Raw genomic sequence first — 13977 nt, forward strand, 5'->3', positions numbered from 1 at the left:
CAGCGCGGGGGGCGGCCCGTGGCGCCGGGCACAGGGCTACATCAACCCCTTCTGGCTGGTCCTCGCCTCCAGCCTCGCCGCCGCCCTCTACGCCGCTTTCTGCCTTCGGGAGTCGGTGAAGGAGCCGAAAGCGGCCGAGCTGTTCACCCTGCGGCACTACCGGGCGGTGTGCAGGCTCTACGCGGCCCCCCAGCACCTCCGCGCCCGCCGGGGCCTCGTCCTCTACTCCCTGGCCTTCTTCCTTCTGGTCACTGTGCATTTCGGAGCCAAGGACCTCTATGTTTTGTACGAGCTTGGCTTCCCTCTCTGCTGGACTCCCGACCTCATTGGGTACGGCTCAGCCGCCAGTTACCTGGCCTACCTGAGCAGCCTGGGGGGGCTGAGGCTGCTGCAGCTCTGCCTTGAAGACACCTGGGTGGCAGAGATAGGACTGGTCTCCAATATTGCTGGACTGGTTGTGATATCCCTTGCTACCACAACGCCAGTGATGTTTGCAGGTGATGCTGGGTTCTTAAATGCTCTTGTCTTGCAGCTTAGAGATGCCAGGAGGGCAGTGTGCTCCTGGGAGCTGGAGCACGTGGAGGAAGTTCTGCCTCTGCTTCAGTCCTGGTGCCAACAAATCTGTGGATGGTGACAATAAAGTTGGCCAAGCACTGCAACCATATAGTTCCTAGGACGTTAGCTTTCCCAGAAGCTGTGTTGTGCTGCACACATAGACTAAAGTGAACTGTGAGGTGCAGGAGGGTGAACTGGGTCTAAGAATAGCAGGGAGCTACAGGTTCCTGGGATCGACTTTGGAGACTTTATTTTTCAGCTGAGCTTTCCCTAATGTTTTGTATCTTGCTCACAGGTTATGGGACTCTCTTCCTCTCCATGGCAGCCACTCCAGTCATTAGATCCAAGCTCTCCAAGCTGGTCAGCGAGACAGAACAGGGTAAGGAGCTGCTCTGCTCGAGACAGGTCCTGGAACACTGTTTCCTTGGAACATTGAAACCAAACTGCTTTGGGAGGCTAGGACTTCCTGGGCTCCTTTGGACTCCTGTGTCCTTGCATTCACCCTCAGGCCCAGGGTCACAGTTTATTTTTTCAGAATGATTGCCATGCATCCTTTTAGACTTGCTCTGCCTTCAAGATTAGGACAAGAGAAGAAAAGCAAGATGAGAAGTGCTGCACTCAAGCTCAGGGATGGTTCATTCATCCAGCTGTTTGTTTCCAAAACTTTTAGGAGCAGCAAGAGTTCAAATGGATTATGTAATGAGCAGAAAATCCTGATTTCCCTGACCATGGCTCCTGTCTGTAGATCAGTAACAGCAGGAAGAAACCCAGTGTTGTTAGAGGGTTGTATCATTGACCATGGGGGAGGATGATGGATAACCCGTAGCAGGAGCGTGTTTGCCTTTCTTCCAAGAATGCAGTTGGAGAGCACTTGCTGCTAAACTCTGCCCAGGAGAGCCTCTCAGGCAGGGAGACAGAGGGGAGGAGAGAATCAAGGTGGCAAAGATCAAAAGGTGACTTTGCACAGTCCGTGTTTCTTACACTGGAGTGAAGATGGTGCACAGCTGAGACCGGGCTCAGGGCCTGCGAGGCGCAGGCTTGTGCTGCGCTTAATGGTTAACGAGTGATAAGATGTGCTTGGCAGTGACCCCAGCTGTACAGCCCTGTCTTAATGAATTTACAATCCAGCTGATACCCAAGATCCCTGCTCAGCTCAGGTGATACAAATTCTGGAGGTCAGTGACATGGTCCTGGCTACAGAGAAGCTGAGTGACCAGGTCTGAGCTGCCAGGCCAGCCTGGTGGGCCTGATCTCTGCTCCCAGCTCTTGCCTACCACACCTGGTACTGCACACCAGTTTTCTGATGGGAAGAACAAACCTTCAGAAAGACTTCCAGAATCCAGCTGAAGCGGGTGTGTTAAAGACATTTGCAGGCAGGGCTGTCTCACTGTTAACATCTTCTGTGTCTTTTCCAGGTGCTCTTTTTGCCTCTGTTGCCTGCGTGCAAGGGGTGTGTTCCCTGGTGGCTACAGGAGTGTTCAACCCTCTCTACTCTGCCAGCTTGCACTTCATGAGGGGATTCCCATTTCTCTTTGGGGCCATCATTCTTCTTATTCCAGCAGCTATTATTGGGTAATTTCCTTCACATTTCTAAACTTTGCCATGGGGCCTGTGAAGTGCCATGTGAAAAACACTATTTGCTCTACTTAGGATAGAGCTCACAGTCTTTAAGGCATATTTTCAGTTGTGCTTGTGGGAGAGAGTTTAGTGCCTCAGTGAGCAGAGATGTGAGTCCATCTCTTCTGAATCTGAATCCTAGGGAATAAATAAACCTGCAGCCCAGGTAATGTAGCTGCCAACACTTAAAGTGCTTTGAAGTCTCACTCCAACCTCAGAGTGGAATCCAAAATAAGGAGCTGAGTTTTAAAAAAGTCCTCCTTTACAAAAGAGATAGAGCTCTCTTAGCAGTCTCTCTTCCTGTTGTTTCTCTAAAAATAAAAGCAAGGGTTGAGTTATGATAGAAAATAAATCCCCTGGCTGGTTCTGGGAGAGAGAATGTGTTGGGATCTGTGGTAGAAGTGAAACAGCTCCTGGCAGGATCATTTTGTTCTGTTCCTTTGAAAGTGTGAAGCTCACTTCGTTCAGCTGCCTCCCAGTGTGTCTTTGTAGGCTCTTAACTGTTCTTTCTTTCCTAGGTGGATAGAAATCTGGGACTCAAAGCGTGACTACTGTGACTTCTCAGGTGCTTCCCCATCCCCTGCAGATGGCTCAAAAGTGACTTAGCAACAAGGAATCAGCCAGCTTGGCACTGTCTGTCTGAAGACTGCTCTTTATTCTTCTCTTGAAGGACAGATTGGTGTGGAAGGGACATCCTGCTGGTCCTTACTAATTTTTAAATGCCAAGGAATGGGAAATCACGGCTCTGATTAAAAGCAGGAACTTGATTTGCAGATGTGAAGCTAGTGTGCTGGCTCATCTCTCAGGGAAGACCCAGGAGACCCAAAAATGAATCAAGAATAAAAGCTGTTGTTGGCCATTTGTAAGGCTGGTTAGTGCTTTGGGGTTTGATGGGAAGGGAAGGTTCTGCCAGACACTCTCAGTGGTGAGAGAAGACTGAATTCTGGGTTAATTGCCAACCGTGTTCCCCTCTGAGCAGTGCAGTGAGCAGATGAGCTGCTGGTGTGGGTGAGGCCCTGAGCAAAGCCTGCAGAGCCAGACTGAAGCAGAGTTACCCAACAGTGTCTCCCTGAGGAGGAAGATCTGAGCTACAAACCAGTGTGTTGTCAGTACAAGTCACACGAACGTCACCAGCCAGACCAGGCTCCTGCAGACACTCAGGTGATGGGGGCTCTGCCCAGGGGTGCAGCCCCTCTCCTTGTTGACTGAACTAACTTCAGCTTTGCGTGTTAGAGGTGTCCAAGGGAGAGGACCTAATGCATGAAGTGCTTGTAGGGAGGAGTGCCAGTGGTGTGTCCTGCCTGTCTGCAGCTCAGCCCAGGATGCCAAGGGCCCTTTTGAGAAGTGAAGGCTCACGGGACAATACTAAGGTGCAAATAGGTGCCTTAACTGACAGTTGCCAAACTGGTGAAGTTAGGGCTAAAATTGACAAAGTTGGGCCTCCCTAACTGAAGGCCCTTAGGTCATGAAGTGTGACAAGAGTGCCCTGGTGCCATTCTGCAGAGTCAGAACAGTCCTGCCTCGTCCATACACAGAGCTGTTGGAATGTGCTGGTGTGGGGACAAGACTGATGTCCTCAGAGGTACATTTTTTGTTGTATGGGCCATAATTTTGTGTCTGTGACCCCATCTCTGTTGCCCTTCTCAGAGTATGCTTGTGTCAGCAAGCAAACCCCTTGGTCATGGTATCATAATTGCTCTTTTTGAAGCATTAACTGTATTGCTGCAATTCTGTTTTCTTCAAACTGCCATAAACCAGCAGTTCTGGGTACACTGTGTTGCACACACAGTTCAGATGCCTGCAATAATGTCCCTAACTGTGAAACTGCTTAGCAGACACGTTACTTTCAGGGTGAATAAAACCTCCATTCTCTTTTATGGTTCATAAAACGACAGCTTTGCTCGTGCAGCTCTCGATGCTGTTTGTCCTTGCCTGGTTCTGTGCTTCTTTCCATTCATTTCATGCTCCTTTATGGAAGACTGCAACAGAGAAACAGCAGCAGGAAGTGATGCTTCGTGGAGAAGGAGCCTGTGAGAGTTCTGAGTATGGAAAGGTGCAGATTTGGGACTTAGAAGCAGCCAGATGTTGCTCCTCCTGAGCGCAGAGCCAGGCTGGCAGCTGTGCTTCCTTGGAACTTGTTCTTCACTATGCAGGAAATGTGAAATGTTTGTGGGCAGCTTCCTTCCCTGCTCGTGAGGAGTCTGTGATAAAAGCAGGAGACGTGGGGAGTGGAGAAGGAGAGAGACTTTGAGACCTTGGTGTTACACCAGTTGACCTGAGTGGTTCTGCCAGTGGACACAGGCAGGTGTTCCATGTCGGGTTGACAGGCTAAGCCCAGAATTAGCCTCCCTGGGGAACAGGGCAGCTGTGAGAGCTGCATGAGGTGCTTGTGGCTGAGCTGATTGTGAAGGAAGGCTCCTCTACCAACAGACTCCATGGGTGCCAATCCTAGCAGCTGCTCACTGCTGTGCAGTGAGGTGAAGCTCGTGTGCTGGCTCTGCCTCCCTCTTTGGGTCAGGGTGCTCGCAAAGGAGAAGTTCAATAGGAACTATTAAACTCTATTTAAAAAAAAATTAAAACAACGTTTTTCTAGGCTGTCCTCCAAGAACTACAGCTGTGAAGCAAACACATGATCCATGCAGGGTGACTGGGCAGCAGGTAGAGAGCCCCTGGGATGCAGTGAGCAGCAGCAGCCCCTGCAAGATGAGCGTGAAGCCTGGGACCCCACAGGGAATGGTGCCTGGAGAATGTCACCTCTGCTGCCCCTCGGAGGGTGAGAAAGCCTGAGGGCAAGAGCAAGCATGAGAGGGCTGCAGGGAGAGAAGCATGTGACACAGAAAAGAGGTGGGGATTTAGAGTATAAACCAGATTTATTAACAATGAACTGACAGAACAACTTTGAGCACTTTCTGACATGACATAGCAAGGGAATAAGGAAGGGTGGGAGTAGAAGGATTCATTTCTTGTCTGCTCTGACTGGAAGGGGCTGGATATGGGGTGTTTTGTCAAGAGCAGGGTTCCTTAACATGAAATTAACAATGATGGGGAAAGTGGAGAAGTAGCAGTCTGGGCAGCTGGGGCATGAGATGGGATCTCATTGCAGGCGAGACACTTAACCTGTAGAGGACAAGTAAGTCTTCTCTACGTTGGATGGGTGAGGAGGGTGATTGCTAGAGAGCTCCTGGGAAACAAGATGCAATAGTCTTACTGTGTGTTACTGGAGGGAGAAAAATCCTTAGGGCTGTTGGTGTGGAACTGCTCCAGTGGCCACAGAGGCCATGACATTCGCTCAGTTACTCAAGACTTTTCCCTGAAGCAGCTCACAAGGGACTTTTATCCTTTGGCAGATTCACCTTTGGGCTCATCTGCTGGTTTTCTTGTATTTAACCTGGAGATTAGATAGATTCTGTTTTTGGTGAATGGAATGCTGGGCTGATATAGCTATTAACCTTTCACTGGAGAGCAAAGATGCCATTAACTGTGAGCTGATAAGAAGTATCCATAAAGCTCTGATTAACCACTGGATTTTAACTTTTTAATTTCTCAGATGTTCATAGATCAAAGCCAAAGAGAGAGTGTTTGTGTTCCTGCCAGGTAAGGCAGGCAAGGAGGCTATGGGGAGAGCCAAGAGAAGGACAAGGTGGGTGAGACCCCTCATTACCTACTGAAAAGGTGGAGTTACCTTGAGCAGGGACAGGCAGAGGTGCTTGCTTCTTCTGCAGGGTGGTCATCAGCCTGGTCTCTACAGCACCAGGGCAGGCTGGTTCCCTGGCCATGCCTTGCTCTTCTCCCCCGTGTGCTCTGAACAAGGGTGTCATTTTGCATTATACAAAAAAGACAAGCTCAGGCAGGAGCTGCAATTTCTTGTCCTAATTGCAAAACAGGATGTTGTGGAGAGCCTGCTCACCTCCCAGGCAGGTGGCAGAAGCAGGAGGAGGCTGGCAGTGCAGCATTCAGGGCAGCTGATGCTGCCAGTCCTGCTCCCAGCCTGTCCTCACTCTGAGCAGCCTCCACCTGCCCTTGGCATCCACTTCCCTTTTTCCTGATATTTCAAGGGTGAGTAACTGCAAAAAGACCTGGTGGGTGTTGAGAAGAGATGGGAAGAAATAAAACAAATAGTACTTGGTATCACATCTGGCAGAGCAGGGACAAGGTTGGGCCCTTAGCCAGGGCTCTCAGGGGTGAGTGCTCATCAGCAAAGAGATGCACCAGCTCCTGTTTGAAGGAACAGACCACAGGAGATCCTCTGTGGAGCAGCAACAGCAGAATAACCTATACCCAGAGTATAACAGCTCCCCAGGTACAGTACCATTAGCATCTTGAATATCTGCATGGGTTTGTGTTTCCCAGTCACAATCCAGCCTCCTGTGCCCTCTGAGTAGAGGTCTGGTGAGGTGGGGAAGCTGAGATGTCAGATGGAGGGAAGGGAGTTGTTTTAGAAGCACTTTTTGCAAAGACCTTACTGAAACTTCACAGGATCTAACCCCAAACTTCTCTGGCCAGAGATAAGAGCACAAAGTGGTTTTGCAGCAGTAGGAGGTGAAAGGCACTCGGGGAGGGAGCGAGCTCCAGTGATAAAGGGACATTACTGGGAAAGAGAAAGGTTCCTCTGCACAGTTAGAAGCCTCTGTGTGTTATCTTTCCCAAACACGGGGATTTCATTAGGGCTTAGCTTTTATTTGTCCTTTCCTGCTCTCAGCTTCTGATCTTCCCACAGCACTCAGCAGAGGCCACACAATGCTTGTGGACCACTCCCTCAACTGCTCTTCTCTCTCTCGAGTGTCCTCTTGCAGTGGATCCTGCACCAGTTCCCCAGCTTTCAGTCCTCAGAAGAACTCTTCTCTTTGGAGGAAGCTGCAGCCAACTATGGGGCTCTGGACAGTCTCTCCCTCGCACCCTGGAGGTGTAGCCTGCATGGCCTGACCCAAGGGAGGATGTGGAAGACAACTGATCCATCCCAGAGTCCACCCTGGCTTGGCTCACCAGGTACCATATCAGTGAGTATTGGCCTTTTGGAGCCAGGGACTTGCATTTGGAGGGAGAAGGGGAACGATGAGGCACAGGCCTTGTCTCAAGCCAGGGTACTAAAATAGGGAAAAATCTAGAAGGAGAAATTGGGCCCCACATTAAAAAGGGTCAGCTGGGAAGTCTTTGAAGGGGGATGAGGTGTTGTGCTGGTTCTAGGTCTGCCCCAGGGAGAGTAAACAGTCCAGGCTGTTCTCTGACCCAGCCGAGGAGTCCCGAGAGGAACGGCCCTGGAGGAAGCGGATGATTTTGTCAATGGTGGCTTCCTGGTACTCGTGGGACCACCTGTGTTCAAAGGGAAGATCTGATTTAATTTTTCCTCCACTCCAGCTCTCTAGAAGCTCCCCTTTTCCCCACAGAAAATGGAGGAAATCCTGGATGCTGCAGGAAAGCCCCTTCCCCTGTGCCCAGCCAGGCTGGGGAGCTGTGAGCAGGATGGGATGCCAGCCTGGGGTGCTGCTGCACGAGGGGAAGAAGAAGGGAAGAGAAACCCAGGTGAGCTGCAAACCCTGCTGGGGGCAGGAGGATGGGTGTCCTCCCAGCAGCAGCGGGGTGGGGAGCTCTGTTACCCCAAGGAGCCCCAAGCACAAAGCCAGCAGAACAGTTAAAGTTGAGACCTTTGCTCCCTTCAGGCTCTGGAGTATCTGCAGTGACTCACCTCCCCTTTGGACTGTTCTGCCTCTCTCATGTGTTTCTCCAAATTTCCCTGTGCTCTTTGCTACTTGCTTATGCAAGCTGTTCTCTCCAGGTGTCAAGGTACTCCACAACAAGTTCCTGTCACTTACTTGATACCGTTGAATTTCAGGACAGCCCTCATGTCCTCGGGAAGTGTTTCTGGGTCCGGCCACTCAAAATGGTCTGTAACGGGTACAATGTTCTTTCCAGAGTTCAAGGCCGTCACAATCTCCTGCAGGAACATGCAGGTGCTCAGCTATGGCTGGGTCAGCCCATCACCAGCCCTTCCAGCTCCAACATCCACCAGCCTCCCACCTGGTGGTATCTCCTACCTTGTGCACCCAGTCCTTGCACTCAGGGTCTCCCATGCACTTGTCCAGCGCGTGTGGTGAGAGGACCAGCACAAAATTGCGGGCGCTCATCACGCTCTGGATCAGCTTGTCCTCGAACTTCCCTGCCTCCAGCTTCTCCACGTCAATGAACACACTGAAGCCATGCAGCTGCAGGTGGACCTTCAGCAGGCTGGTGGTGAGAGGAGAGGAGACAGCACCGTGAAGAGAGCTACGGCCAGTGCTGATGTTTCCCACCACATGGACACGGAAGCGGTGGGACAGGAGCAGCGAGTGGGCTCCCACAGGGATCAGCACAGCCTTTGAGATACCAGCCCTGCCTGCTCACAGCTGTCTGTGCCCACGCAGAAAACACAGGGAGCAGGACATGAACTCCCTGCTGTTGTCCCCTACAGCCCTACTAGCACAGCGTGAGGAAAGGGTAAGTTAGTGTCAAGAGGTGGCAGTGACAGGACTGGGAATTGGCCTGTTCCCCACGCAGCTCCCAGCACATGCTGTCCCTGTTTGCACTGCAGCTTTTGGCAGCCTCTCCTTCCCCCTGCTGCAGCCTGCAGCTCTCCCAGCTCCACAGCTGATCACCAGCCTTGGCTCTGGGCTCCAGCCCAGCACCACTTGGTGACCTGCAGGACTCACCTGGCCAGCTGTGAGCCCGTGCTCCTCCGGTAGCTGATGAACACGTCAGTCCCATCAGAGGCAGTTTGCAGCGTTATGGGGGAGTGAAGCATTTCTAGGCAGAGCAAATGGCAGCCAAAAGTTAAAAACATCTCACCCCAAGCAACCCTCTCTGCTTGTCCCCACCTGCCTGCTCTGGCACAGGGAGGCTTTTTATGTCAAAGGCACCTGCTTTAAATGACCACATCTTTGAGCTCCCACCCTCAGGCAGGATCTCTATCACTATAGATGTGGTGGCCTTTCAATACTTACAGGGGGCTTATAAGAAAGATGGGGACAGACTTTATCAGGGCCTGTTCCAGCAGGACAAGGGGTGATGGTTTTAATCTATAAGAGGGGAAAGGTGTTGGGAAGAAATTTTTCACAAGTTGGTGCTGAGCAAGTTGGGTCTGCTTAGCTTAGAGAAAAGGAGCTTGGGGGGGGATCATCAGTGCTGATCAATATCTACAGGGGGTGTCAGGAGGATGAGCCAGACTCTGCTCAGCAGTGCCCAGTGACAGGGCAAGGGGCAATGGGCACAAACTGCTAAACTGGTTTAAACTAAATATAAGACAGTGCTTCTTTACTCTGAGGGCAACAAAGCACTGGAACAAACTGCCTGGGGAGGCTGTGGAGTCTCCATCCCTGGAGACATTCAAAACTGGCCTGGATGTGTTCCTGTGGGATCTGCTCTAGGGGATCCTGCTCTGGCAGGGAGTTGGACTAGGTGATCTCCAGAGGGTCCCTTCCAACCCCCACCACCCTGTGATTCTCTGATTCTGTGCTGAAACACCAGCCCAGGTTGCCCAGAGAGGTGGTAGATGCCCCATCCTCGGAAACATTCCAGGTCAGGTTGGACAGGGCTCTCATCTAGTTGAAGATGTCCGGGCTCACGGCAGGGGGTTTGGACTAGACGAGCTGTAAAGCCAGGTCAGAAAAGTTCCTCCCAACCCACACCCCCCCGTGGCGCTGCGACCCGCACCCCTGGCCACGGTGAGGATGCGAACGCGGTGGAAGCCCGTGGTGATGTGACAGTCCTCCTGCAGCTGCTGCTCCGTCACCCGGTGCAGGAAGTTGCGGTTGATGCCGCAGGTGAGCAGGTTGTAGGTGTACTGGCGGAACTGGGGGTCGATGCTGCCCAGCCAGTCGGCCAAGTTGCTGCGGTCGCAGGTGGAGTAGTTTGCAAAGGTCTTCAGCTCTGTCAGCTCCCGGAAAAACCTGGTGGAGAAGCAGGTGAGAGCGGGGAGGGGAGGCTGCTGGAGCAGGCAGCATCTAGAGACATTTGGTACCGTGTGTTTTATCTGCACAGGAGGGAGCGCAGCTACATGTCATGGTGAAGAATGAGCTAAAGGAACAGTAAAACAGCTGCACAGCTGTGGGTGTGGTGTTCCTCAGGACACAGGTGTGGGGAGCTTGGCTAAAGGAGGAGAAGCTCAGGTAAGCTCCCATCTTTCTGGGTAACTTGCAGGATCCCACCTCCCCTGTGCCATAGGTAGTCTCTCCCCATCCCCTCACCTCTCCTGTGCTCCCATTGCAGGAATCCCTCTGGGGCAGCCTGCTTCCCTGGAAAAGCCCTGGCAGTCCAGGCTTTGCAGTCTGAGGCTCTCTGTTCTGGTCTTTGCAAGCAGGGAAGGGCACAGACCTTTTCCCTGGCTCTGCCACTGTGGTGATGACTTTGAGAGAGGCCAGCATGCCCTTCTGGTGGTCCTACCTCTTGCGAGTGATGCTGGAGTCCATCCCCAAATCTTCCTGCAGCTCCTCCTCTGTCAGCCTCAAGAGAATGTCCCCATCCACCTGGTGGTCCTGCCAAGAGAAATCCAGGCTGGAGAGGTCCTAGGAAAAGCTGTTGGGTGAAATGCTGCAAGATGGGGCAAAAGGGCCCATCCAGGTGTCCCTCCCCTGGCATGCAGCCCTACCAGGAAGCTCTGGCAGTATTTGTTGAATCCGATCTGCTGCAGCCACGTCTGGACCTCACAGGCCTTCCAGTTGGGAACCGTGGGCAGGATGCGCCGGGGAACCTCCTCCCCGATCATGCGCAGCACCTTTTTGGCCAGGGAGGAGGTGGTGCTGCTGGTGGAGTAGCACACTATCCTCTTCAGGCTCTGAGTAGCCCCAATCTCACTGAAGATCTGGGGACACAAAGGGAGGAGACATCACTTTGTTTTCCCTCCTCCTCCCTATGACCTGTGCCCGGCCAGCTGAGGACTCTGAGAGCTCCCAGGGGAGCAAAAGACACCAAGATGCGGTTGTGGCACCTTTTGCACCCTCGGGCCGACCTACCCTTTACCTGTGTTTTCTTCTGCCTGGTTTTGATGGCAGCCTCGGTGCAGAGGTAGAAGGCAGCGATGCACTGAGCTTCCAGCCGCGAGCTGTCCAGCAGGGGCACCAGCCTCTGCAGGTCCTCTGCTGTCCTCCCCTGGCTGTTGTCGTTGCTGTCCAACATCTGGCAGGCGAACCGCTCGGGGTCCAAGGAGGCGATGAACGGCTCCACCAGCGCCAGCGTCCCCGAGCGCTCCACCTCCTTCTCCATTTCCTTGTTGGTGGCCAGCACCGTGATGGCCAGGCAGGCGTGCAGGCGGAGCAGTTCGTCGTCTCTTGAGAACACCAGCGGGAAGAGCCACTCTGCTGTCCTCTTCTCGATCATCCGGCGCTGGTTGGCCTGCCCTCCGTACATGGCGCAGTTGGCCAGGGCCATGGCGCAGTGGCGCAGCACCACCGGGTCCGTCCAGCGGCACCAGTACAGGATGGCATCCAGGCCTCCGTCAGAGATGAGCTGGAAACAGGTCTCCTCGGTGTGTTTGAACATGTGCTCCAGGATACCGGAGACGCTCTGCGCCAGCTGGGGAACATCTCGCTCCTTGGCTAAGTTCAGAATCACCCCCAGACCGATCCGAGCGATCCGATCCCTGCGGGAAGGAGAGGCACAGGCAGGGAGTGAGGACTGTGACTGGTGTGGGAACTCCCTGGTGGTGTTTGCCCCGTGGTAACCAACTGCTTCCATGTGGGACGTGGCTGCCAGATACCCTGTCAGGCTGTGATGCAGTGAGGTGAGACAGGCTGGGGTTGGAAGAACCTGTCTGGGTCTGATGGAAGAACTTGTGCTGGGACAGAAAAGGGGCTGCAGAGCCCAGGACCACCCTGCCAGAGCTCTCGTGCTCGAGGGGAGACATACACAGCAATTAACAGTGTCAGGGTAGGTCGGTGCCAGGCTAGAAACAGATCTACTAAGTCAGCTTTGGGTGCGTGTGAGCTGCTCTGTGTTTGAGGGGGAACACTCGTTTGTCCCCCACCAGAGCTGTCCTCTGGCTGCTCTCCAGATCAGTGCCAAACCCACAACAGAGCTTTCACACCTGGATGAGCAACCTCACAGAACTGGCCACGGGGTATGTGAGAGGTGGGAACCTGCCTGTCCCTGGGCTGGCAGCTTGGGGGAAAGCTGTTTATTTCCTCAATCCTCTGCTCTCCTGGACGGGGACAGCAAGAGGCTGGGAGCAGGTGGCTGAGGGCCATGGCAGGCTGTGAGGGTGGTCCTAAAATGAGACCTACATGGGGCTGTGCCCTACAAGCAGAGTGAGGAAAGGGGAATGCTGGGCTCCCAGGTGCCCTCCCATGAACTTGCCTGGGGTGAGTGGGCAGCTCCATCTCTACCTTTAGAAATGACCCATTGGGTGCTGTGATGGAACTGCTCTGTTCCCAAGGCACAAGTGCTGGTGTGGGTGCCCCATGCCAGGCTGCTGCTGAGGGCAGTGGCACGTTTGTCCCCCAGCAGTGGCCTCCCTGCACTGGCAGGCAGGAAGAGCATTTCTGGGAAGCCTGTGGCCCACATGGCTCATGCTGACCTTGGGGTAGGTTTGGCAGTAACACTGTGGAGAGCTCTGGAAATAAAACCCCTCAGCCTCTGGGTCTGGCTCCAAGCCCAGACTTGGCCACGTAGCTGAATGACAAACACTGCCCCACCAGGTCCCTGACTCCCTGCAGCTCCAGGATGGAGCCAGGACTGGTCCAGCTCCTGGCTGAGCACCACTGCTGCTGTGCATGGCTGGTAGGAGAGGCCTCTAAGCCAGGGGCTTGGATCTGGGAGGACACCATATACGTCCTTGCCATCACTTAGAGGTTAATGGAGGGTCAGGCTGGGTGGAGTGAGGGGCTGGGGTGCCCATGGCTGCTTCAAGACCCTGGCCCAGGAGATGTTTCTGGAGCAGAGATGGCAACTCCAGCAGCTGCTTTCTCTTGCCAGGAAGCTAAGACCTGAATTCAGACCATGCCCATGATGTTTCCTGGGATTAATTCCAGTCTAATGGACTTTCTTGATTTAGCTGTTACTTCTTTTTGCCTGCCAGGGCATCTAGGTTGCAAGTTCATGGCCTTACAGCACAGCACAGTGATGGGCACAGCACACACAGTGTTGCCAGGGTGTGCTGAACCAAGCACAAGGCACAGCACAAAGCTTGCCTGTCAGGGGACCTTGTGGGAGCACATTCCTGGTATTTGGAGGGTGAGCTGTGGTGCAGGTGCTGCATCAGCACTGCTGTGCATTTAGAGCTGGAGGGGAGCTCCAAGGGTCACTGGCCACCTCCTTGCAGCCTCATGGCAGCCCTGGTCAGCAACAAAAAGTCTCTGGGAATTGGCTTTGTCCTCCTCCTCCTGCTATGATTATGTCTGAAGGGGAGTCATGTCTCACCCTTGAGGTCCCCAGCCAAACCAACCCAGCTCAGCCATGAAGGGTGTCTTGGGCATGTCTGGGTGGCCCCAGGCTGAGGGTGGCTCATGAGGGGACACTGATCCTCACCAGCATCTTTGAGCTGGGGTTGGTTCTCCTCCCTCTGGCTGTGGTGGGGCAGGTTGTGCCATTGCCTGGGTATGATGAGCAAGCAGGGGACCCCCGTGTGCCAGTGCCAGGTGCAGGGGGACACACTGTGGAGCTGAGGGGGTTTGATGCACCGGGAGCCTCCAGAACAGGGGAATGTGGTGGGGTGGGTGCAGGAGATGCCTGCTGTGCTGGGGATGTCTTTGCAGACTCACCTGTTTTCTGCCACCAGGATCTGCTCCAGGAGTTTTCCTGCCTGGCACTTGATCTCCAGCTCCGCCGTGTACAGCAGGTTCA

The 13977-nt window shown here is 53.6% G+C and overlaps 2 protein-coding genes across 2 annotated transcripts in view; one reads left to right on the top strand and one right to left on the bottom strand.

Moving 5' to 3' along the window:
• Window positions 1-2778, top strand: part of SLC46A1 (solute carrier family 46 (folate transporter), member 1) — a 5992-nt gene extending 3214 nt beyond the window's left edge. Inside the window, exons 2-5 of the mRNA XM_009995119.1 lie at window positions 4-497; window positions 851-934; window positions 1971-2127; window positions 2691-2778. Coding sequence (XP_009993421.1) covers window positions 4-497; window positions 851-934; window positions 1971-2127; window positions 2691-2778 — 823 coding nt within the window. The remainder of the gene's footprint in view (window positions 1-3; window positions 498-850; window positions 935-1970; window positions 2128-2690) is intronic.
• A 4473-nt stretch (window positions 2779-7251) lies between these two features.
• SARM1 (sterile alpha and TIR motif containing 1) lies at window positions 7252-13975 on the bottom strand (the record flags this gene model as incomplete). Its single annotated transcript, XM_009995120.1, has 9 exons — window positions 7252-7482; window positions 7983-8104; window positions 8205-8394; window positions 8856-8949; window positions 9856-10091; window positions 10585-10676; window positions 10790-11002; window positions 11161-11779; window positions 13896-13975. Coding segments are annotated over 9 exons (1776 nt in total), but the record flags the coding sequence as incomplete, so codon positions are not given.
• Window positions 13976-13977: the final 2 nt, after the last annotated feature.

Source organism: Chaetura pelagica, unplaced genomic scaffold (genome assembly GCF_000747805.2).
Source record: "Chaetura pelagica isolate M959 unplaced genomic scaffold, ChaPel_1.0 scaffold713, whole genome shotgun sequence".
Lineage (NCBI taxonomy): Eukaryota > Metazoa > Chordata > Aves > Apodiformes > Apodidae > Chaetura > Chaetura pelagica.